The following is a 26,846-nucleotide window of genomic DNA, read 5'->3' as shown; positions in this document are numbered from 1 at the left end:
CATACCCCAGGGGTCAATGCTGGAACCAAAACTGTTCAACATTTACATACATAAAAACGACTTACAACTAATACTATTTGTAGACAATACTAGTGCGTTCTGTTCAGGAGAAAATACCGGAATAATGAAAATGAGTCACAGCTATCTCAGCACACAACTATAGTGCATTCGACAAAGAAATCTTGAACAAACATTATCAGTGAAGCATGAAGACATAAACATGGAACATTTTTCTTACAGTGCTACATGTATGCGGTACATTTTACTTGTCATTTTACACATTCAATGCCATGTTTTTTTTGCTTGTTTTTCGTGACAGATCGCTGGATTTTGTGATCATTTTTGCCAATTATACCAAAGAAGGGAATATTTGATTGACACATCTATCTCATTTATTATAGACGGTGCCAACATGCTTTCGTGTATTGTTGTTTTCATGACTACTGTATCTGTGAAAGAGATAAGCGTTGTTATTCATGGAAACGTTAGCGTCTATATGTAAACATGTACATATAGATGACAGCACCTGGCAACAACAGATGCCAAAGGTTTAAAAATTACACATTGTCAGAGAAATTATATATGTTAATATAGAACACTGATAATAATGATGGTGAATGGTGAGGTAATACTTTGGAACACAAAGTGCATCCGGAAACTTGTTACATTTTCCTATTATAGCCTGATTGCAAAGTGTAATAATTAAATTTCTCTTTTTCAAAATTCTGCACACAAGTACTCATAACAATATGAAAAATACATTTTCAAATGCATGTCGTATTTTGAAATTATTATCCACTGAAGCTGAATGAGATGTGTTTTCTGCAAAAAAAAAAAAAAAACATTTAAAAAATTTTGTACAAATCTGCACGTTTGTGGGGCCATGAATGCTGAATGTGCGGGGATCCACTGTATATATCATCATTGCACTCCAACCTTGCTGTGTCAGAGTGTACCAGGCTGGTCCATCTCTTTTTTTTTTTTTTTTGCAAACAGCTAACCATCCACCTTCACAGCAGACTTATTTTCTTGTGGTGTTATTGATTGTCAGCGTGCTTGTCAGCGGTGCATAAAATGAACACTGTGTATGGAGTCATGGATTTCCTTGACAAGATAAGCTATTATTGGGTGACTGCTGCTGATTTGTTTTTGTTTATTCACCAGTATAAAGTACGAGCATCCCATTGGTCCCAATGATAAGACTATTAGCAGCAAATTGGTGGAGCAACATCGATGACTGCTAATCTTTGACACTTCTATAATTAGAACAAGATACTCAGCCTTAATGACCCAATCTTTATCCCCTTTCACCTGCTTCATGCAACACAAAACATGCACACAACACTGCTGCGTGCATACAATAGCACCACATATACACAACATGAATTGATTATTAGTTATAATTCACATTTTTTATGTCCTGAGTCATCCATGAAAGCAGACCATTATGCAACACAATTATATGCACATCACACTACTACATGTGTACACAATGTTACTACATAGCTAGGGTTAGGATTGGGGTGACGCTAACCCTAACAAAACAGCCTTTGTATGTCTTTAAAATATGTTTTGACTGAAAGTGTGTCATTGTGCATACAATGTAGAACTTGAGTGTGGTGATTGTGTGAATATTTTGAAAAAGGAGTTTTCAAAACCAATTGAAACAAAAAACTTCAATAAACGCTTGTGAATGGGTGGCTGTGTTCTGAATGCAACTCAATGCTCTCAATGACGGACATGTCGTTACAAAGTTTACAGCCAATTAGAAACCAGATCCCGCCTCCACTTTTCGAATTGGCCAATAAGCTTGATCAGAAATTCACCCTGGAGAAAGTGGCAGGAAGCTCTACTCATATGGAAAGCGTTCATTATTTGTAGTGGGAAACATTTGAACAATTGAACAATGCAAAAAGCATGAAAACGTTTTTTGCTCCCATTTTTTCCGTTTGTAGTTTCAAACTTTACTTCGAACCTTCTTAAGGTCGAACAATGGCTAATTAGCATTATTGCAAGTGGTTTTAATAATTGCTTGTTTAAAAGGAGTGTTTTTGTTTGTTCGGTATGAGATGACAACGTTATTTTATTCTTTATGACCAAACCACGTTCAGTCCAAGTGCATCTCTATTTGCTATAAAACAATTATTTTAAGATTTTATTACTTTCTTTATTACATTACTTAGAACGTGCGGCTTCTGATTAATTAAAAGAGTTACACTGCCATCTTGTGGACGAAAATGCTCACTTACTCGACATAGACGGTTTTGCTAAGTAGAGTGGCGTATAAAGACTCGTCAAGGGGTTGTGTCGTGTAAATAAGAGCTTATTTTAGTAAACGAGTTATGACGTATAAATTAGACTCAGTAGACGTATGAAAATGCAGCCTTGGTTTGGGCGTCGTGGCCTGCTAAACGCCACTGTTATCGATTTAAATAATTTGATCATTTTGGCTCTCCGTAGTCCTTGTCATTTGACCCGGAAACACATTGACCTGTTTACGTCATTTGGTGACCTAAAATGGCGGAGTCGGAGGAGGAGGTGGATGTGTTGGTCCAGAGAGTTGTTAAAGACATCACGAACGCCTTCAAAAGGAACCCGAACATGTAAGTGTGGCGTTTTGTCATTATAAAAGTTCTATAAAGTATGATTAAAATGATGTGTGTTGCATCCAACGAGTCGGTGGAAGCAGCAGCTTATTCGAAGGGCCTGAACATAAACGCACCTCACTAAGGAAAAGTCTTGTTCGTTACTTTACTTAATGGGCTCTCAGAAAGTGTTTTTTCTTTCAATTTAAGCAGACGAGGATACCTTGTATTTATTGGCTGTGCTTTAATTCTTTCTAAATTATGTCCATGCCAGAGACTCTTTGAATCATTAAATAATACGCAAATTATGCAATGAAATATTTATTTAGAATGACGAAAAAGTCCAAATATTAGATCAGCTGTCAATGATATACTACTTAGCACCATCAAAATAAAAACAAATATATATACATATTGATAATGTTATAAAATATATGTTGATATGTTATATACGGCTGCAACTATTATTTTATTAACCATTTAATTGTAATTATATTATTATTGTTGTTATTATTTATTATTATGTATTTATTTTTTATTAATCAGATTTAACAACATTCAGAAATAGAACATTTGTGCTGACAGAGCAAATAAGTGCTCAAACATTAAGTTACCGCTTGGAAATTCCGTGGAAAAAATGTTCAATAATACAAATATAAATGTTTGTCAAATAGTTTCAGTCAGTCAAATCTACACAAAACTGCAATCATGATCATTTTGTTTGTCGATTAATCTGAAGCTTCAAGCAGTTTCAATTAATGGAGTAATCGATTAGGCCATAGATGGACAAAGTGAATATGACGCAAACTCCTACAGTTAGTGGTTGGGTCATTTGAGAAGCTGAAATCACAATATATGCATATTCAAATCAAAGAATGATTAATCGATTGCCAAAATAGTTGTCGATGAATTGGTATCAGCACCATTAATTAATTGATTCGCAGCTGTAATATAATAATGCTTAAATATTATACTATTTGAATGTATTATATATAGTATTACATTGTTATTATATAAATTAATGACATCATATGTGTGTTTACTATGTGGAAAAACTGTTTCTTTCCACAGTGATGAAATAGGTGTGATTCCATGTCCAGAGGCGCGCTACAATCGCAGTCCCATCGTGTTGGTGGAAAACAAGCTGGGTGTTGAGAGCTGGTGTGTCAAGTTTTTGCTGCCGTATGTCCACAACAAGCTGGTGTTGTACCGCCAGCGGAAACATTGGCTGGATAGGGAAGGTAAGTGACACCAGTCAACATGGAACAAGACACCAGATCGTGTTCTGATAAAGTTGTCAAGTGCAGTCAACGTATAGTAAGATTTGAAATAATGAGAAGTGTATCAAGCCCATAATAAGAAAGTTTTATTACAGTATAAAAGTATTAATGATAATATTGCTGTAGTAAACTGCACGGCGGAAATTAATTAGACAATAAATGAACTGGATAATTTTGTTCTCAATGTATTACCATGTGAATGTGTGTCTACTGAGTGTCTTGTGACACACCCAGTAATAATGACTGAATTAGTTAAATGATACGGTTTGTTTGTCCTTCAGCTTTAGTGGATATCACCTCTACCCTGTTGCTGCTGAATCCGGACTTCACCACTGCATGGAATGTCAGGTATTGATTGTCAGGCAGCTACAAATGTGTCACTCATATCAGATCAAGGCAAAACACATGCTATGCACGTAAATGTTAGTGCTGTAAAAATGGTCTTTCGTAAAGCAGTAGCAAGTCAAATTACGTGTTTTTTTATAAGCAAACGGTAAATTGGCAAAAAATTACATTTATTGTTCATAGCCTTGATGAATTCCAATCGCAGATTAAGGGTGTTTCAAAAATGACATCCACACAATGGATCTTTACAGCAAAAGCAAATAACTTTGTTAAAAGTTGAGCGGGACAGATTTCTATTTAATAAACAAATGTATTTTATTCTGTTATTTTTCTTAACTTGAACTAAAAATATCAATTAATGAAGCATTTATTTCCCATGTGTTTGTATTACTCCAGAACATGCATCACTTAACATAGGTTTGTGTCAAATAATTGTCAAAAAAATGTTTCACACTAATAAAAGCCAAAAAAACAAAAAAGGCAATAGGGAGAAACTTAATTTTTTAATAGTAATGATATTTAATACATAGTGTGGTGACTGTTGGAGCAGTAAACCATGCTACCAAGTCTTATTTATGTCTAATTTGAGTGTAAGGTGTGAGGTAATTTTGAGTGTAAAGGTGACTATGGGGTGTAATTCAATGGGCTGTAATAATGTTCAAAGGTTGTAAATCTGTATGCTTTAAGTATGAATATTCAAAAGTTCAAAAGTCAAAGTCAACTTTATTGTCAAATATGCTATACATGCTCGACATACAGCATACATGAAATTCCAGTCCTCTCGGACCCCCGGTGCAGAAAGTAGTAAATAATAAATTTACAACAATTAAATTAAATAATTAACAGTGTGAGCAGTATAAACAGACATGAGGTATTAAAAGTGGTGCAAATTAGCATGAAAATTGTTCATTTCTAAATAAAGACTCCTACTTTGTGCAAATTGACTTATCATGGTTGGGTCTCTGACTAGTTCACCGTGATAAACCAGGGATTACTGTTACAAGCAGCCATAATTGCGATTTGGCCCTCATTGAAAATGAGCTTGACAAACCCTGGTAGATGATAACAGTAGTGGACTCCAAAGTATTGCTCGTACTACTACACACTTGTCACTCTTACTTGTACCAGAAGAATCATATCTGCTAAGGCCATGTTGTTAACATTTACGTTAGCTGGAGTATGTGCCTGTACATGTACTGACTTGCTTTGCATGTGTACTACAAAACGGTTGACTACCACCGCTCTATTGTGATATATCTGCTTTTTTACAGGAAAGAGTTGCTGCAGTGTGGAGTTTTTAACCCTGAGAAAGACCTCTACCTTGGCAAGTTGGCGCTCACTAAATTTCCCAAGAGCCCAGAGACATGGATACATCGGTAAGTGGGCCAGTGTAGTCACTGGAATAAACTGCTGATTGTACTGGGTGTAACAAGTAACGACAATAATGGCAAAGAGTAGAGTGTCTACGTCTGACCAGTCCTGCGAAATAGCCACCGTTCACCCAGGCTGCAGCCACTATGTCTGGGTTGCTAATAGCGGTTAGCACTCAAAAAGAACTCGTTATTTTTTGTGAACGGAATAAACGAGGTCACCGCCCCTAAAATACCCGTTCATTCTGTTCAGTTGTAAATCCTTTTTTTTTTGATTGGCTGGAGTCAGTTCACTGTTCCTTTTGCAGGGCGGTACTCTCCGTGCTTGCCTGGCTTATCCTATCATTGCACCTCGCTCTGTGGGCGGGTGGGGTTAGCTGACTGAAAGACAGAGACCGAGAGATTGACCGACACTCATCGGCCGTTCACTAACTTTGCATAATTGTCCATGACGCATATGCGTGTCGTTTTTATGAGAGTTTCTTTTTTTGAAAAGCAGAAACTAGAGGATCCCTCCTGTAACGTTTTATTCCCTAGCAGGCCAGGTGTGTTAAGAAACAGAGTAACCTGAGGTGGAACGACAAACTACATGCACAGGCAGGCAAAATGTATTTGTGGTGGTCCAAATGTATTTGTGGCAGGCTGCAACAAACAACTGAATGTAACTTTTTTTCACATAATGTGTGATTTCCTCGTACGGAACGTACTGATGTAACCGCTGCCTGCTTTCAGACGCTGGGTACTGCAGCAAATCCTGCGACGGTTCTCCGCCCTGGACTGCAGTGGAAAGCAGCAGCAGCAGCAGCGGGGTGAAGCAGAGCAGGGCGATGCGGAAAGAAGTCAGCAGCTCAGCGAGCAACTGGCTCGGACACTCCAGCAAGAGCTCACGGTCTGCTCTGACGCCGCTTGTCGTTATCCTAGCAACTACAACGCATGGTCCCACCGCATATGGGTGCTGCAACACATGGCCAAAGGCAACGTCAAGGTATGGAGAGGCCTCGTCCTTCTCATTTCAACTTTTTTTTACTGCCCATTTAAATCAGGGGTGTCAAACTCAATTTACTTGGGAGCCACTGGAGCTAGGGTCTGGGTGACACTGGGCCGCATTAGGTTTTCCAAAAAAACAACAAAAACGGAAAAATGAATAAACTTTGCTTTGGTTCTGATTTTCTACAAGAAAAGCTCTGATAAAACATTCCACTGTTGTCAAATATCTTATTTTTCTACACAAAATAAGATGATAAATAAATAAACAAATCAAGAATAAAGAAAATCTATCAATCAGTAATAAGTAAATATAATAATAACAATAAAACGGCAAATAATATGAACTTAAGAAACCATATATAGTTTGGTGGGTAGACAAATGATTTTTTTCAGATTAAAATTAACAGTTATTTAACCTTTAACATGAACATTAATCAAACGTAATAATTTTTTCTGGGTACATGATACCATACAGCATCCATATCAAACTTGCGCGGGCCGTACTAACATTAAACTTTCATATCAAGGCGGGGGCCTCAAACTAGTGTCATGCGGGCCACATTTGGCCTGTGGGCCGCGTGTTTGAGACCCCTGATTTAACTACAGGGAGAGAGATAAGTCACCCAGAGAATGACATAGAATTACTGTACATGTCCTTTGCGCATACATAGCTTTCCATTATTAAATTCTTATTTGTGAATTTATTTCCAACCTTTCCTTTTTATTTGTTGTAGAGCATATTATAAAAATATAAATGCCATCTGCTTCACTGTTATAAACTATTTATAACTCTTACTATTTGATCAGTATCACATTGCCAGCTACAATTAGTCCTCATCTGAAGGTACTTCTCCATATGGGTTTGTTTTGTTCCCACTCAGGTTTTCCACGATGAGCTGTCCTCCATGGGTCAGTGGGTGTCAATGCATGTGTCAGACCACAGCGGCTTTCACTACCGTCAGTTCCTGCTCAAGGAGCTAATTGCCGAGTTTTCCCAGACACGAGCTCCGAGCAACAGCAGCTCACTCCAGCATCCGTCCAGGACCGTCCCCAGCAGCTGTCCCTTACATTCCAGCAACTTTCAGGCGAATGGAGAGCTCTCAGGAACAGAAGGACTGGATGAAAACGAGCGGGAGCTTAAGTTAGCCAAACTATTTGAGCTCTTCCACCAGGAGATGGAACTGTGCACTGATCTGATCCAGTCTTTCCCTGGACATGAGACACTGTGGAGTCACAGGTGAGGATAGACATTTTTATTTTCTTATGTTACATACAGCCTGATTCTAAAATCAACACTCCATAATCAAAACATGAAGGTTTTTTGACTTGCATGCAAAAGTATTAAAAATAGAAATGACACTTACATAAGTATTCATAGCCTTTGGCAGCATTTTTTCTTAATATGGCACACCTATTTTTGGCCGATTTCAACCTCCATCAGGCTGGATGAAAATGTCCATGTACATTTTCAAAGAGTTGTCGTAAAGACGCTCTGTGCGGCGATGCCTGCTTTCCTCCCAAAATGATGCCTACCATTCCGGCCGTAGACTTCAAGCTTTGTCTCATCAGACCAGTGACTTTAGTTTCTCGTGGTCTGGGAGTCCAAACTCCAGGGAGATGGCTGCAGAGATGCTTGTCCTTCTGGAAGCTTCACCTCTTCACATATAAACGCTGGAGCTGTGTTGTGGTCTCCTTCCCTGACTAAAGCCCTTATCCGCCGGTCTCTTCGTTTGTTTAGACGGCCGACCAGTTTTAGGAGGTTCTGAACTTCTTCCGTTTCTGCGCTCATTGGGACCTTCAAAGCTGCAGAAATGTTTTTGTACCCTTCTCCGTATTTGTGGGAGCCCTACAGTCAATTCCTTCGACTTGATGCTTGTATGCGTGTCCTTTCCAAATCGTGTCCAATCACCTGAATTGACAACAGAGGGACTCAAGTTAAGCTGTAGAAACATCTCGCCCAATGTTACCCTCTGTGGCAAAGGCTGGGAACACTAGTGCACTTTATTTTTAATACATTTGCAAGCAATTCTATTTTGGGAAAATGCACACACTACACATTACAGTCCGAAAACGTTCTAAATATAGCTACAGTATAGCCGTCCTGCTGTGTGTTGTGCCAAATTCTTAGTGACGGTGTAAATGTATTTATGGCGGGCTGCCACAAATAAATGTGTGGGTAAACGGTGCATGAACAGGAAGCTTATTTGATACTATCCTCCAGGCGGCACGTCTTCTACTTGTGGCACCAGTGGAGGTTAGAGCATCATCTCCAACACTTGAACAGCAATGGCGGCAGTTTCCACCCTGACGCCGGTGACTCAGGCCTGCCGAAGCCGGGCGCTCCGGGCTGTAGAGATTGGGGGGATGATGTGAACAGACAAAGGCACGCTGTGATGGAAGTAGACGGCGTATCGCCGCCCGATCCTCGCGACAGCAAGCGTCTGAAGAGAGGTGTCCACCCTCCAAGCCTCCCCAACCTGTCCTCGGAGAGCACGTTTGTGAGCGTTATCTTGGAGCGCCCGTGTAATGCCGAGCAGAGACGCTTTGCCTCGGCCTACAAGAGGTGGTTGGACACAGTCATCGGTAAGGAGCTCTGAGAAGATTCATCCTTTTTTTACATGTTCCTTTTCTACACGCAGACTAACTGCTAGTATTTGAACACAGCCGTGACATTAACAAGCAATCACAACGCAACATAATCTTATTCTTTTCAATAACCTCATCTCCACCACTGTGACTTGTAAAGTCATTTACTGAGTAAAATTATATGTTTCTTCTAATACCTACTGAGTAATATATGTTGCTTAATTCTATTCATATCTAGTTCATGTAGGCATGTAATAATATGAAGAAAAAATGTTTTATAATGCATTGTAAAGATGTATCAGTATGTAGCAAAGTGCAGCCAAAAACATAATTATGCACGTACTTCAATAGGTTGAAGTACATGCAGTGTTTTAACAGTGCACGTGTACTTTGAAGGCGCTAAAGCTCTTACCTTTTCTGGTACGACACACTACTACAGTACAATGCAATACTACAGCCACTGTAAAATGTGTACTGTACACAATTCTGGAGATAAGTGTTTTAACAGTATAATCATGCTAGTACTTTTCTTTCTGTACAATAAAGATAAGAGCAAAACGTGTAGTTGTGTCACACATGACAGGCTATGATATTATCATTATTAAAGTATTAGATATTCATTGTTGGCTAGTCTGTCTCAAGTGATGGTCAAAAGAAAATCTTAATATAAAAACATGGAAGCAGTTTTATGGGGTCCATTCTTATAAATGATGAATTGTGACATAACTGAATCAATACAGTGGCAATGAATATCAATTCATTTCAGATATTCTCATTCAATATTGCTAAGAAATTATCAAACACCTCCCAATTTGACATGACAATATTTATTTCATATATTATATCAATTGTCACTTCTGTTTTCTATGTATACTAAGGGTACTAAATATAGCAGGTGTGGCGTATTGCTTACCATGTGTACCAAGTATACAATGTGAAGATGTACCATGCGAACCATATTGTATACCAGGTGTACTGTGTTGCATACTGGGTTTGCCATGTTGTATACCAGGTGTGCCATACATGTAAGATCCACCTCACGTAACACAGATGCGCGATGGTGGTGGAGGTGTGAAGATGCTGAACATCACTCTCGTATTTTTCACTTCTAGTGCAAAAGAGAATTACATCAGTGAAATCGGAAGATACCGAACTGCAGTTTGAATAATCTGTAGTGCTAAATAACATTGTGTGTTTGCACCAAACAAGTTTAATGATCACATTTTGTTTCACAAATTGAAAAATGTTTTGAAGAGAAAGTGTGTAAAGATTTTCAGCACATGGTATATCTGAGTAGTTGAATGAGGACAACTGGCCCTGGACCTGGATGTGAAACGTCTTCAAGAAAATCAAGATTCAGCTCTTCAACAAAAATGTCACTTATTTCCCGATGAACTCAGTAGGTAAGTTTAATAACAATAACAGGACCTTTAATCTGCCTCTCACTTTGCTTGTTGTTTGTCTGTTGTTTGTTTACATTTCACCTATTAAGAGTGTGCGTGTACATGAATACCCATTTTTGTGAAAATCTGTGTACGATGTATTGTACATGTGTGATGTCAGGGTTTAAAGTAGCGCGATAACGGCTGTAACTAATTTATTTTATTAATTGCATTGATGTTTTTAGCGTAATTGCACAGCCTGTCAAGCTATAGCTCTCTAACACGTTTCTAGTTCAACACTTCCTGGTTGTCACGAGACAACTTGCAGTGTGGGGCATTCACGGACACCACGTGTGGTCTAAATAAGCACAAATTGTGATATTTATTTACCGCCGGAGAACAATTTGCTGCATTAATTATACTTGGAAATCCCAGAAAATATATATATTGAACACTCAAAACTTGTGAATAAATCTTAAATTACTTAATGTCTTTGAACTGTGAATGCATCTTAAATTACTTAATGTCTTTGAACGCAAGTTATTCTGAACTAGCATATACATTTTCAGACATGCGGTATCTTTTGCTTGATTTAAATGGTCAGTTAACATGTTGGTGTACATGGACGATATCATTTGTAAAAAAATGTATTTTAAGGTACAAGGTATCCATGGATGATACCATTTTTAAAGAGAACAAATTCACAATGTAGATATGTTTTTCTATTTAACATTGTCTTGTCTGTTGAAATAAAGTTGATCCAAAACATAAACGTGACCAAACCAAAGGAAGTGTCCCACGACATTCACCCGAAGGGGGAGAGGAGGGGGGGGGTGGACGCTGGTGAATGCGCGTGTGCGCGCGCACGCTTCCAGGGAAGATGGAGGATGATGATGTTCTGCTCAGAAGAATTCAACCTGCAGCATCATCGCAGCTAATACAAACCGATGGAAGCTAATACAAGCTAATAGCAGCTAAACGAAGCTAATGGAAGCTAACAGCAGATAAACGAAGCTAGTAGCAGCAAGGTAGGTGAGTGGTGCGGTTCTTTTTGGGTCAAATATGTTTGAGTCATGATATGATGGTTGTGGATGTGAAGACATGATGATGTCGTTGTTTCAGTTTGATTGTGTATGATTGTGTATGATCTGATTGTGTATGGTGGTTGGCAGGGGGGGGTGTTTGAGATGCTGAAGATACGTTAATATTCACGTTTGATAGGTGAAAGCACCGTTTCACACAATATTGTTGAAAACCAACACTGTTTATATTATATTATAAAAATGTTCATTATTTTCACATCATTCTGACATCTTTCCATGCTCTTTTTACTCATAAAAGCCACAACTCATTCTAATTGACGCACTGTATAGGAAACATTAAGGAAACACGTGACAGTCATGTGATTATCCCAGGATATGGCTTCTTCAAAATGGCAGGTAAGCCATTTTTAGCTAATTTTAAATCCATTCAACAATTGGGTGTCAAATATTACAATTCAGGTCCTCTTACTGTAGTTCTTAAAAAATTAAAATATCACTTTTTGTCTTCAATTTGTTATGGAAAGCCTTGCATGATGTATTTGTTGCAAAAGCAAAAATAATAAGACTCAATTACATCAATTCAAAGTACACACATATTTTTGCATTTACATGGCCATCTTTCCTGTTTATCGCTTGTGAAGGATCGCATTCAATTACCGTTTGTGTCCTTGGGCAAGACACTTCACCCACCTTGCTTCCAGTGCTGCCCACACTGGTATTTGAACGTGAATGAATGTTTGGTGTTGGTCGGAGAGGCTGAAGGTGTGAATTGGTAGCCACCCTTGGCATAGAACAGCTTTATAAAGACATCAATTCTTTTTTTTTTCACATCCTCAGAGAGTTCTTGGCTGTGAAGTACCATGTTGAACTTCTGTTGACCCGCATAAGGTCTTCCTTCACACCCAACACCTTGTACCACTAGTGAGTCACATGGCCCCAGAGAGAAAAAATGATTAATTGGGTCTCATTTGGCATTTTTTTAATAGGTGTACTCACTATTGTTGCCACTGGTTTAGACATTAATGGCAGCAACAGATGACAGTGATAATTCATTGGACTTCTTGTCGCTTAAATGTCAAAATGCACTTTCAAAATGGCCTCTCGCTCAACAAAAATGTGTGTCACTCTTTGAACACACTGAACAAATGTAAAAATTCTATATTATATGTTGTATATGCATGGGGTCCGAGTGGTTAGCGCACAGGCCACACAGTTAGGAGACCCGGGTTTGCATTGTGGAGGGGATTATGCACAATCGAAGGTGGCGTTCCACTCCTGTTCGCCTACACGTTGGATACTTGACTTTACCGTTTACTTCCGCTTGTATTTAATAGCAGAATCATTGCATGACACAAGCAACACTTCCTGCATTTCGCTTTAAATGCACAAACCTACTTGGTAAATATAGTGAACATGTCACTAAATTGTCAACACAGATCTTTTTCTACGTTTGAGGTGCGTTATGAATTTGAATTGGTTAGCGCTCAGCTAAATGTAAGCATCATAAATAGAACAACTTGTGGTAGGTTGAATTGCAAGGTGTGCATAAAGCACTTAATGTCTTGCACATGGATAATTCCATATCATATAGTATAGTATCCCGTAATTCACAATTTGATTGGCTTCTGGCTGCCCTGTTCTTGCGAGATCTCGTGACACCCCTAATTATTTGGCATATAAACTATAATAAGGATCCTCCTTTTGGCTGCTGACGTATGCGGTAATCATTTCCGGTTTTCAGACGTTTATGTTAAAAAAATGTAGTTTGTCTGTAGAATAATTTCAACCAACCCACCCAGTGGTGGGCGAGTCCAGTTGACTCGGGAATATCACAGGAGGTGGCGAAATTGATCACACTCTAGGAAGAAATGGCAGAGCCAATCAATGAGCTTGTGGGTGGTCTGAAAGGGCGACAGTCTTCAGCTTAAGCAGACCTCAATGGTCTTAGTGCTTGACCCGTCTCCAGCGGATATATCGTTGTTTTTGGACGGTGAAAAGTGCAGGAGACCAAAAGTTCCTTTTGAAGAAAAGGAATGGAAATGCCCCCCCCCCCCCAAAAAAAACAAAAATAGCAACTGTGATCTGCCATGTAGCTATCGTCATCTCTGTTGGAACATCTTTGTGTGGAGTTGGCATGCTCTCCTCCTCATGTGTGCGTGGTGTCTCTCCATGCCCTCCCACATTCCCAAAATATGCATGCTCGGTTAACGCAGATGAAACTTCCCGACTGCTGCAAGGCTTTCAGTCGTTGTCAGCATGCACTCAGTGTCCTACTCAGAGGATGGGTAAGATAAAAGACGTGGACATGGACAAAGACGGCAGGAAGTATCCCGCTGCTGCATGTTTGTGTCTTTTTGGAGCTTGTGACAGCCTGAATACATAATATCAAATCATCTTCCTCAGTCACTGAATTTGCAATGGGTTTTAAAAAAACCAAATCTTAATAAACATATTTTCATGCAACAATTTCTACCTACTATCACAAATGAAATGTCAAAATAACATGTAAATAGTGCTAAAAAAGTGTTGGCTATATGGTAAACAATACCGTCAACACAAACAATAGATGTATATGATATAATAAATAAAACAATACAATCAAATTATAAACAAATACATATATAATAGAGGATATCTTTCTTCTTTTTTATATATTGTCCATGACTTTTGTTACATCTGAATGGAATGCTAATGACTGCCCTCCATTTTATTAATTTATTCTTGGTTTGATTTATTCATGTTTAATAGATACTTTTTTTATAAGTCACTATAAATTCTACATATACACACTATAAATTTTACATACTGTAAGTGTCCCGGGATTGACTGGTGACCAGTCCAGGGTGTACCCCACCCGAAGTCACTCGTGGCCCTGAACACGATAAGAAAAAAAAAAATGATGACGGCATCACCTATTTGACAAAGCTAAATTTAGAGTTTTTTATGAATGAACCATATAATGTTTACCTTCTCTCTCTACAACCTATGCAGGTCTTGAAAAATGTTGGCTTGTTAAAAGAATGGCCGCCCCAACCAACATCAGACAGCCATGAATCCCCAGGAGACAGAGCTTGGCAAGGAGCTTAAGCCGGAGTCCAATGCGCCGCCTTGCCATCGTCACAACAGCAGATCCCACAATCACCCCAACCAAGAAAAAACACACCAGCGTTGTGACACGCCAACTGAAGGAAGTGGCATCTGCGGAGCCTCCGGTGAGCCTTCGCAACACGGACCACGAGAGCGAGACATGGAGATGCAACATGGGGCAAAGTCTCTGCAGGCCCAGCAGCCCATTCCCCGCCCTGCGGTGACACGTTACCGCAGACAGGGAGACAGTGAGGCCCGCGTTCGAGCCCAGCAGCAAAGGTACAGACAGAGACAGCAGAGAGAGATGGAGAGAGCACAACTCTTAGCACAAGAGGCGCGACACGCCGATACGTCCCAGGAAGATGATCGAGAGAGGGATGATTCGGTATTGGCCCGCTCCGCGAGCACAGAGAGCGGTTTTCACACCCATACAGACCGGGCCGAGGGCGATGATAGCTTGTTGATGGTGTCACTGGAGGACGAGACGATGAACTACGGGGTTCCGCTACGTCCCGAGGCAGACGGCTACACCGAGAGATCAGAGTCTGAACAACAAGTTCTCCATCAGCATTCAAACCACCCGCGCCAACTGGCACCTCGACCGTATGACCCCCAGTCTGACTCCCAGAGACACGAGGACTGCAATGCAACGTCGACCCTGGGGTACTCCAACTACATTTATACTCAATCTCCCAACTTCTCTGGAGGAAACCTGGATAATTTGGATGCAGAAGTTGCAGAAGAAGCATACTCGGAGCCCTATGACATCTACTCGCTCTCTGAGCACGTGTATGAAGAAATCTGTGATGCTCCTACGCTGGTTTCTTCAGCAGCAGACGGAGGAGCCGAGGACAGAGAGTCGCTCCAGCAGAGAAGGGCTAACTTTCGTCTACTGGATGGTCCGGCCGCAGGAGGGGACTACCACCAGCAAGAGGCTGTGGGCTCCCGTCTGCGGCATTACGACGAACGCTCTGACGGGGAGTCTGACAGTCCAGAAAAAGAGGCGGAATTCGCCCCATACCCCCGTGCTGACAGCTGTGAGCAGGACGAAGACGTGGATGGCCACGTGGCCGAGGTCAAGGAAAGCTCTACAAGTCTTCAACGTATTACCGAAGATGCCGTTGATGAAGAAAATGAATGTGTGCAAGCTGACATGCTCCAATCAGATGACCAAACCCATTCCGATAAAAGTGCCACAGATGCCAAGCAGAGGCAGCAGGCTAAAAAAAGGACTTTGAGTCCATCAGAGGAGACGGCAGCCGTTGGGAATAGTCAGGAGAAGCGGGATGCTATATCTCTGGCCATCAAGGACATCAAGGAGGCAATCGAGGAGGTGAAGACCAGAGCGGTGAGATCTCCTTACACTCCTGATGAACCCAAGGAGCCTATTTGGGTCATGAGGCAAGACCTCAGCCCCACTACAGAGTGTGACCTGCAAACGTCGCTTGGAGGAGAAGTGAGTACTAAATTATTTCGTTGCTTTCACGTAACATTGCTGTTCTTTTTTGGTGCGACTTTTTATCCTAGAGGGCTGTGTAGTATTTTATCCCTCTCATGTTGCTTAGACAATATAAAATACTCAAACTATTAGAGACCGGTGCATAATAATAATTAATAACATTGGCAATTACCCTGCATGAGATTCAGACCTTTCTGCCATGGCATCAGTACCTACTGCACCGTCCAGCCAACAGGAACTGCCACGTCCGTAGGATAGTGTTATTAATGAAGCATTAATTAAGCATCCACTTAACCCTTTATCTTCCAATACATCCTCACTGATACGCCTGACTTTGAGCATTAGTAAAAAAGTGAAAATAAAACTGTTCTGTGATGAAGGGTTCAGACAACTTCTACCCTAAAATATCATTTAGAACAAAGAAGCATTATTTATGCATTAAAAAAAAAAATTAAACATGTAAAAAAATATGTATATCTACTCACCAGAGATGTCAGTTTTCCCTCCTTGTGTGCATAACTTGACTTGTGGAACAGTTTTACAGTTGTAGGGTTGGGACCGACTTTCAAGAACTTTGCTGTTCCAATTTTCACATAGGATTCCTTATTTGTGAATGGATTATTTTTGTAAATATACAATATTTTTGTAATATATATTTGTAAAGGGCGGCACGGCGGTCTAGTGGTTAGCGCGCAGACCTCACAGCTAGCGGACCAGGGTTCAATTCCACCCTCGGCCATCTCTGCGTGGAGTTTGCATGTTCTCCCCGTGCATACTCCGGTTTCCTCCCACATTCCAAAAACATGCTAGGTTAATTAGCCACTCCAAATTGTCCATAGGTATGAATGTGAGTGTGAATGGTTGTTTGTCTATATGTGCCCTGTGATTGGCTGGCCACCAGTCCAGGGTGTACCCCGCCTCACGCCCGAAGACAGCTGGGATAGGCTCCAGCACCCCCGCGACCCTGGTGAGGAAAAGCGGTAGAAAATGAATGAATGAATGAATATATTTGTAAAAATATAAAAATGTTTTGACTAATATTTTTTGGCTGTATTCAACCACTAAACAGCATGATTTATTAATGAATATATTATAGATTTTTGAAAGCGTGACGCGAAGAACTTTGAAGCTCAAAGTGGTGCAAGATATTACTGTGTGTTTATACAGTATATCTCCTCTACCATTGATTTTACTTTTTTACCTTGTGGTTGCAGAATTGCTAAAAGGTGTCACTAAGCTAAGACTTTTACACAATACTGTGGGTGTACCAATAGGATCTGCATGTGCAAGTACACACTGAATAATATAACAATATTTCTGTCAAATGACTTCATTTATTTGTGCTGAAAATCCTATTAAAGTATGAATGATGGCTTTACGTCCTCGAAATGACTTATTGTGTATGAGCGAGGGATGGAAAGGTTAATGGTGAATAATTCAGTAAGGATCTAATAACAGGGTGGTGACAGCATACACCTAGCACCTGCATCTTTTGAATAAAACGTCAACAATTCCCATCAACCACAGGATTTGACGCTATGATATATGTCTATAGAGTCGATCATATACACATATAAAAAGTAGTGCTCATTTGAGAGGTAAAGGTGAAATGGCTCCAGGAAGCCATCAATGCCATTGGAGGCCAACAAGACAGACTGACAGGTGATTCCATCATGAAATGGATACTCCACTGTTACCTGAGGAGCAGACTCTCTGTGTGCCGTCGTCCTCCCGGGTTATATATGCTGGACCTTCCACGGGATTTGTACCATAATTGACAGCCATGGAAAACTTTTGGATTTATCAAGTGGAGAAGCTTGAAGAGGACCAAGCCAGGCAGCAACAGACTGAGCAACATGATGAAGAAGAGGTTGGCTAGTTTTTTGCTATCATGGACTATTTTAACATGGGGATTATTCAAGTACTACAATACTGTCATGAGTACTGTCATGACTACTTCAGCAGAAAGTCTTCTTTGCTGTTTGCTGTTTGTCATGATCAATTCACCCAAAATATATTTGTTATAGCAATGGATAGAAAGCTAGATTTAAACTGATTTTTTTTATGAAAGGGACAATACATATTAATGAACATTTGACATATATATGTGAAATATGTGAAATTGTTTGTTGCTGGGCAGATTAAAATTAAGAACAAACACCTCATCCAATAAGTAATAATCCATTGCAGAAAGCCAAAAAATGAGTTTGTTTCTTTCGGCTTTTTCCTGATTAAGGAGTCACTACCGCAGGTTTTTTTTTTTTTTATCCGCATACTGATTTTTGGCTTGAGCCCTTCCTGACGAATACCGATGATGCTTACTAGTGGAGCTTCGAACCCAAGGCGTCCGCTCCAAAGTCCAGAACACTAACCGTTACATCACAACGGGCGCAGAAAGCCAAAAAAATATGTTAAAACAAAACTCAGCAATTATAATTTTACATGCAAACAACAATTCAAAATGATGGATGAAAGTGATAAATAAACATTTAAGGTTCCGGATGCCATCTTCATGCTTTGCTATGAGTTATTTCTTGAATTCAATTGCTTTCCTGATTGATCACGGCTGCAAAATAAAGTTGCAAGTGCCAGCATTTTGATACTCAATTAAAGAAATAACTCATAGAAAAATACAAAGGTGGGGTCTGTGTTGATCTCGCTGCCATATTGTTTTTGTCAACACGGCATCAAGTCTTCAGTCAAGGTAAAAGTAAGTTTAAATGTTAATTTATCCTTTCATACGTCATGTACATATATGCATGTAGAATTGTTGTAGGCATGTATAGTATGGTAAAATTATTAAAAACATGCTTTATGTTGACATTTTTGGCACTTTTGGCACCATCTTTTTTGGGGGCGGAACTATGTTAGTTAGGACTTTGTATGATGAAAATACCTTAACAACACAGTTGCACTCATACACTGTATCAATAACATAACAAGGTTATTTGTACAATATGCGTCATATTGTACACTAACCGGGTATTGTACTTAAACCAAGGTACAGCACAAAACAAAGAACACAGTAACTGTGGCGTAACTGTGACAGTAGAACATTCCAACCAAGACCGGTATAAAAATGCCTGATTCGCTGTCTCTTGGCTCCGCCCCCTCACCAGCACAAAAGTGCTCTTAAAAAACAGGTATCACAACGGAAGTAAAGTAAAAAAAAAAAAATACAATACAGAGAAAACACTACATAGCACTGATATGTATTTGTTGTATTTTACATTGTTGTCATTTGCAATGTCGGTCTTTTCCAGTTCTTTCAGTAGAACTATACATATTTTTGTTGTTCTTCCTCTGCACAGTCTCCTGGTTCTGGTTCTCCTTCTCCTCCTGGAGCCGAATCAGCCAGCAGACTTCTACTAGCAGATGACAGTTTTGAATTGTCCCCCTCCAGTAAAGAGGTGATGTAACCGTGTCATTGTCATATTTTCACTTTATTCACCAAATCCTAATATTTCATCATTTTTATTCATAGTCCAGAAGAAGTCTTGCATCCTTCCCCACATACGTTGAAGGTAAGTGTTCCTCTCTGTCATAGTATTTGGATGCACAAAAATTCACACAAAAATTACAAATATTTAGCATTTTGTTGAAAAAATGAACCCAACCATCACTTTAGAACCGACATACCAAACAGTGTTGAAAGTAAATGATGTGGATAGGCTGCACGGCGGTCTAGTGGTTAGCGTGCAGACCTCACATCTCTCCCTTAGAGAGAGGGTAAGAACCTGACGTAGCTCAGTATCAGTTCAGGATGCCTCCCAGAGGCCTCCCTGGATGGATGGATGGATGGATGGAAAAAGTTTGTACACATCTGCCTTAAAAGTACAAAATGAAGACATTTTCTCCAACTCCACCATGTTTCTAGTCATGTGACTATAGACAAGCCTTTTATTTGTGGTTCTACCGAGTTGTTTTCTCCCAATCAGTCCCAGGCCCGTGTGACCCAGAGGACCTGATTGATGGCATAATCTTTGCAGCCAACTACCTGGGGTCCACTCAGTTGCTGTCAGACAAGACGCCCTCAAAGAACATTCGCATGATGCAGGCGCAGGAGGCCGTCAGTCGCATCAAGGTAACGCTCGTGTTTTATTTGCTACGCAGTAAGACGCCACTAACCTCTTCCTGCCATTCTTGTTGGTTCTTGTATGCAAGTCTTTGTTGTGTTGCCTGTCATTAAGAACCTGCAAGAAGCCATCTCGTTACGGTCTTGTTGCGCCAATCCCAATTTTACCCGTTAGTCCTTTTTTTTTTTTTACTTTTTTCACAAATTGATATGAAAACAAAAAATTCGAGTTAAAATAATGACAGCAGTTCTAGCTTCAAATAATTTTGTAAAACTACTACAGCTTCTGCCTTGACATTAACATCACAGCAGTGATGAAAAAAAAGAATTGCAAGGTTTATACTGTGCTTGAAAAGCACTTAATATGCAGTTCTAATCATGCCTAGTACACTGCCGTGTGTATTATTCACAGTAGTGATGCCATAGTTCAGTCTGTTTGCCAGATTGCTTCTCTGTATACTCTGTTTGTATAAAATACATGAATACATTGTGTGTAAAAATGTACTTGCACTGTCTTAACCAATTATCGTCTGCTTTGTTCCATGTCTGGCAGACGGCCCAGAAAATAGCCCAGACCAGAAAAAAGGTGCAGTACCTTGACTTCTATCACATATTTCACAAAATGTGCTGCATGCTACTATTTACAGTCATGGAAAATATTATTTGACCATCGTTGTTTCTACGGCTTATTTGTTCACTTTTATGCCTTGTATGCAAATTGACCTCACTGTTGCAGGGCACCATATTATGCTTTATCTGTGAGGTCAAAGAGTGTAAACTTAAGCTTGAAAAAATTGCATCTTATTCATTCGTAGATTTGGATGTGTGTTCCTTCATGTGTATGTAGGCTCCTGAAGACGAAGCCCAGCCCATGACGGAGGTCGATCTCTTCATCTCCACCCAGAGAATTAAAGTACTGAATGCAGATTCTCAGGTATGATTGCTATGCTTGTGTGTGGGAGGGTAAAACCGAGCTTTTTGGTGTGTGTTATAAGAAACGTGCGACATGAGCTCATGTTTTTTAAGATTATTGAACAAAACATGAAGTAATCGATCCACAGGTTTTGGTGTCATTTTGTGAAAGCCTTGGTTTATAAGTGGCTCTTTTTTTTTTCATTGTCTGGCTGGTAAAGTGACTTAAAGTCAGATGTGACTTACAGTATTATGCAGTAGTACAGTAAATACAGTTGTCCCTCACAATATTGTTGTTTGATTGATGGTAGACTAAGGTCTATAATTAGTCAAAACATATTGTGATATGTAGTATTCTGGTCACTAGGCAGCAGTAATGACACTAAACATTGAGACGTTATATTACCTTAACACTACACGAGGTCATCCATGGCATGTCTGATATGATTGAGTGAAAAAAAGGTTCTCCTCCAATCCAGTGTGGAAGTGGTATGTTTTAACTTCTTAAGTTTAGAAGAAATTTGTTTTAGGCTGAATGGTTAGCTCACCAGCTTGCTAGCTCGAGTCCCTGCAGCATAATAGTTGCGAAACATGGTGTAAACAATGAATAATAGGAGTGTAAAGGTGATTATATGTGTTTTACGATGTATAACACCTACACGTCTATAGTGCTCTAATAATGTTAAAAACCATATTTGACATTAATATTTAACATTGAATTCTATATTATGAGAATACAATTATCACGGTTGAGTGTATAAATACACAACATTGAATTCCACCATTGGGTTTGTTTCTAATCTTTCATTTCTGTCTCATAAGGATGGTTTTGGTTGTTTCACCCACAGGAGACCATGATGGACCATCCTCTGCGGACCATTTCTTATATTGCAGACATCGGCAACATTGTGGTTCTGATGGCCCGGCGTCGAATGCCTCGGCAGGATTCTCAAGAACACATGGAGGCCTCCGAGCCAGAGTCCGACACCAAGCGGCAGTACAAGATGATATGTCACGTCTTTGAATCTGAGGATGTAAGTACATAGCAAGGAGTTCATGACAAACTTATGTTCGTCAAAAGGTTGGACTGTAGAACTCGTTGAGAACTTGATTTGTTACGCTAATTATAACGCACACGTGTCTTAAATATGCTGCGTTGTCATCCCTGTTCTTTTAGGCCCAGCTTATTGCCCAGTCGATTGGGCAGGCCTTCAGTGTGGCTTACCAGGAGTTCTTGAGGGCCAACGGCATTAACCCTGAGGACCTGAGCCAGAAGGAATACAGTGACCTGCTCAACACGCAGGACATGTACAATGATGACCTCATTCACTTCTCCAAGTCGGAAAACTGCAAAGATGTAAGACTTTAACTTTAAATAGGCCATCTGCGTAATTTTTCACATTTTTTTCCAGTCAGTTTCTACTGCTGAGTTCCTAGTTCTTTTCTGGACAGCGTATCGTCTGGTGGCTATAGTCTCATCAATGTAACATTACTGACACCTAGTGGCCAGTGTAGAATACTAAATATCACCAGTCTTCTGAATGCCTTATATTTGTATTTTTAGTCATTTGGCCGTTCTTATGCTTGAAAATGCTTATTTTTTCCTGGACTTTATACAATAAACAAACCAAATGTCTGCTACGACATTATGGAAATGACATTTTTTGCTAAAACTCTTAAATTGGTGTACCAATCCTTGCAAAACTTCCTACGCATATAATCATAGCATGGAGTAGGATGCATTTGTCTTGGTTTTATGGATAGATACTGGTTAAGTGGGCTTGACGTAAAAAATATTCTGGACTCATGGAGCCGTTCGCACAATGACCGGATCCATACGGGATGTGTTCGTCAGGTGTTCATGGAAAAAGCTAAAGGTGAGATTGTTGGTGTGGTCATCGTGGAGAGTGGCTGGGGTTCCATCCTGCCGACTGTCATCATTGCCAACATGATGCACGGCGGCCCGGCAGAGAGGTCGGGGAGACTGAACATAGGTGATCAGATCATGTCCATCAACGGTACCAGCTTGGTGGGTCTGCCGCTGTCCACCTGTCAGAGTATCATTAAGGTATGCGGATTGTTGTTTCTATACTATATATCGCTCCACGGTGTAATTCAGCTGTCAAAAAAATCCAAAATACATCTTGTTTAGGGTCTCAAAAACCAGTCCCGCATCAAGATGAACGTGGTGCGATGTCCTCCGGTGACCACGGTACTCATCAGGCGACCAGACCTCCGCTATCAGCTGGGCTTCAGTGTCCAGAACGGCATTGTGAGCAGTCTCCATATTTCCTCATTTACAATGTCCAGCATCGAACTAAAGGTGCTTTGCCCTTCAACAGATCTGTAGTCTCATGCGTGGCGGGATTGCCGAAAGGGGCGGAGTTAGAGTGGGTCACCGCATCATTGAGATCAACAGCCAGAGCGTTGTGGCCACACCCCATGAAAAGATTGTTCATATCCTGTCCAATGCGGTGGGAGAGGTGAGCTGCATGTTCTAGAGCAGTGTTTTTCAATCTTTTTTGAGCCACGGCATGTTTTTTTTACATTGGAAAAATCTTGTGGCACACCACTAACCAAAAATGTTCCAAAATGTCACCACGACCTCACACGTGCATCAATAAGTCTACGGGAGGAACAAGGTAGGTGTTGCCACACGGACCAATATTACATTGCTATGCCAGTCTTTACACCACAGACACTCCACAGTAGCCATGTTTTTACATCACCACTTTTTCTCTTTCCAAATGACCTTTCGGGAAACAATGGTATCCATGGAAAGGAATATTCCAATCTCTTGTCTACATGCGCCGTGAAAATCAACCAGAATAGTCAATAGGGCATGCCCAGTAAAACGTAAACATCAACATCACGTGATACCGGCTTCCCCGAGTTTTTCTTCCACTTGTTGGAATAACTCCGTATTGCCAGTTTTTCATCTGTCCAGTCTTGAAATTTAGTTTGAATCAAAAACAAACTTTGCTTAGTCTAATGCCGATTGCTGGCCTCCATTTTTAAAAGTGAAGAACGTCTGGATCTGCGTGTTACGTCATATCTGAGCATGCGCTGAAAGAACGCACCCGGGATCAATTTAAACAGGAAAAGATCACATTCAATCTTGATAATATTTTATAATTAAACTCAGGACATGTTTTATATAGATATATATTTTCTTTTTTAATAAAAGTGGACTTGTGAATAGCGTATAGAAGGGTTTAGATTCTGTTCCACAGATGGCGTTAATGCACACCAAAGCTATTTGCCAACCGCCAATAAACAAAAGAAGAAGAAAAACACCACGAAGAAGAAGGCACCCTGACAAATTTCCGTTTGAGCGGGTACAAGATACCTCAATCGGATTGGTTAAAGGAATATTCCATCCCTGTTCAATTCTTTCCGTTTGAGCAAATAAACCAAATGCAATTGGAATATTTGGGTCCGTGTATACTATTGACATAATGGCTATTGACATAATATTTTGCAAATGATGATTAATAAATGTTAATTATAAAAAGTGATATTGGGTAATTCCACGGTTTCTCAAGGTACGCTAGTGTGCCGCGGCACAGTGCTTGAAAATCACAGTTCTAGAATGTTGATGGGTGCCATGTGTACATACTGTCTACATTTAGTTTAGTTTTCTTGTGGAATTCCAGTTTTAGAATGTGGTGCCATCCAAAAAAAACCCTGGTTTAGCAATGAATGGTTGTTTTGAGAGGACAGTATATTTCCACTGTTATCCAGGCTTTACACTGACTACAAAGTGTTGCTTCCGTGTGTGCTGTCGTGTTTCAGATCCACATGAAGACAATGCCTGCAGCTATGTACCGCCTGCTCACGGCCCAGGAACAGCCTGTTTACATTTAAATAGCTGACGAAAAGGTGGGTTTGACACTTCCTTTTACCACTTCCCCAACCTGCCTCTCTGCTTTGACCAGCAAACACATCCTGCAACGTCTGTCCGCTGGTGATGAACCAAAGTCCGTTTCCGGAGCCCACATTGTACCGTATTACACCAATGGGATCTTTTATGTATTTATGTAGTTGTTTGCACATTTACGATGACAATATGAGGATGACGTTTCACAAGTGGCCCTGCTGTACCTTATATTTCACATTTGACACGACTTTGCCGTCTAGCACCTCAAGTTATTGAAGGGCAGTGCTTCCCAAAACTTTCTTCTACCGCTCGAGACATTTGACACCCAGCCATGTGCGCCCGAATCCCAAAAAAGAATAAAAAAAAGTGTCTGTAAGCTCCACTTCCCAGAACACTCGCACATCTTAAACGGTTTCTCACCAAACTAAATGAACTATTTGGTAAATAACCAGCAACACCAGTTCAACAAATTCACTTCAGACGATGAGAACGAGGCTTATTGTCGTCGTACAATCAAGAACATCCTGCAGATAGAAGATGTAGCACAGTGACAGAAGGAGAAGGCAGCTTCTCAGACTGTACAGCATGTCTTCCAGTGTAATCAGGCTGGTTACAAATCGGATCACACTGTTCTCAATTTCTCAATGCTCTTTCTTCATAATGTATAGAAGATAGACATTTTCATGTGTTAGCAGTGAATCGAAACCGTGAAATAAAACATATCAGTTTGGTGAGGACGACGCAATGATATTAAATTATTTCCAAGGGGTTAGAGTATGTTTGGGTTAGAGTCGGACCTTCTGGGACGAAGTAATGATGCTAACCAAGATGCTACTGCACTTGGTGTTTATCTTTCCGAGGCATATATGAATTCCTACACATGAATGTTCTGTCACATGGCTGGAGTTATGAATGTTGCTTTTCCAAATGTACCCTCTGATGATTGTACCACAATAATTGTAAGTTTTTTTTTTTTCCTGGACTTATAAATGCATCACAGCGGTCATCACAAAGCTTGTATGTGCTCGTAGTCATGTTGCGTATTACTTATTACTACCACTACACGTCAACAAATGCTCGTTACTGCTTTGGCTTTAAAGGTGGACAAAATCTATTCACTATCCCTAAAAGGTTACGTCCATTAGCGGTGAATATGTGTATGGACTAGCGTACAAATTATGGCTCCTCCGCCGGCAGAGAGTGAGTCAGTGCTAAATAGCGTTTCTTTGGCAAGAGAAGATGCTGGTAAAGTAAAACAACAAGACGGACTAGTTCAGCATCACGTGGCGCTGATTGAAAACCACTTCACAAAACATCTGGGATGCTTCTTCTCAAACCTCATCCACCACTTCTGTCTTCACCTTTATCACGTGCATCACCCTCACTAACACCATCTCTGTTGCTCCTTGTCAACTTTGCCTCCTGGATAGCAGATACTGTATACTATGTTGCCAAACGTATTGGCTCACCTGCTTTTACTCACGTATGAACCACCGGTTCTTACTCTTTGCAGCTATAACGTCTTTAACTCTTGTGGGTAGGCTTTCCACAAGGTTTAGGAGTGTTTATGTAGCGCATTTGTGAGGTCAGACACTGAAGTCTCACAGTCTGAACTCCAAAGCTCTATCGGGTTGAGGTGAAGGGTCAAGTTCTTGCTCATCCATGTCTTTATGAACCTTGCTTTGTGTGTCATGTTGGAACAGCACAACATCCTGTTGCCGCAAAACTGGTAGCATGACATTATCCAAAATGTCTTCATATGTTGAAGTGCTCACTTCAACAAGTGCTTTCTAACTTAGCCCAGTCCCAAACCAAAGTGATCTTCCTCTCCTGTGGGGGACAGAGACAATGAAGG

At 40.2% G+C, this 26,846-nt stretch overlaps 2 protein-coding genes across 3 annotated transcripts; both read left to right on the top strand.

Moving 5' to 3' along the window:
• The first annotated feature begins 2,457 nt into the window (after positions 1-2,457).
• Positions 2,458-9,956, top strand: ptar1 (protein prenyltransferase alpha subunit repeat containing 1). The gene is made up of 7 exons (XM_058070141.2): positions 2,458-2,603; positions 3,657-3,826; positions 4,147-4,213; positions 5,482-5,586; positions 6,313-6,565; positions 7,449-7,804; positions 8,789-9,956. Exons 1-7 carry the CDS (start codon positions 2,518-2,520, stop codon positions 9,162-9,164), a joined length of 1,413 nt encoding a protein of 470 aa, XP_057926124.2. The 5' UTR covers positions 2,458-2,517; the 3' UTR covers positions 9,165-9,956.
• Positions 9,957-11,390: 1,434 nt separating this feature from the next.
• On the top strand, positions 11,391-25,710 carry apba1a (amyloid beta (A4) precursor protein-binding, family A, member 1a). 2 transcript variants are annotated; one of them, XM_058070132.2, is made up of 13 exons: positions 11,391-11,563; positions 14,570-16,121; positions 19,436-19,534; positions 19,609-19,648; positions 20,063-20,208; positions 20,753-20,785; positions 21,047-21,133; positions 21,960-22,145; positions 22,289-22,468; positions 22,967-23,179; positions 23,264-23,383; positions 23,454-23,594; positions 24,907-25,710. In XM_058070132.2, the coding sequence occupies exons 2-13, from the start codon at positions 14,628-14,630 to the stop codon at positions 24,976-24,978; spliced, it is 2,811 nt and encodes a 936-aa protein (XP_057926115.2). In that variant the 5' UTR covers positions 11,391-11,563; positions 14,570-14,627; the 3' UTR covers positions 24,979-25,710. The 2 variants fall into 2 exon arrangements, with proteins under 2 accessions (XP_057926115.2, XP_057926114.2); XM_058070131.2 differs by having other exon boundaries at positions 11,391-11,567.
• Positions 25,711-26,846: the final 1,136 nt, after the last annotated feature.

This window comes from Doryrhamphus excisus, linkage group LG3 (genome assembly GCF_037039965.1).
Source record: "Doryrhamphus excisus strain RoL-2023G ecotype Guam linkage group LG3, RoL_Dexc_Guam_v1.1, whole genome shotgun sequence".
In the NCBI taxonomy this organism is placed as follows: Eukaryota; Metazoa; Chordata; class Actinopteri; order Syngnathiformes; family Syngnathidae; genus Doryrhamphus; species Doryrhamphus excisus.
Note: the sequence above shows the minus strand (reverse complement) of the source record. Positions and strands in the feature narration are given on the sequence as shown.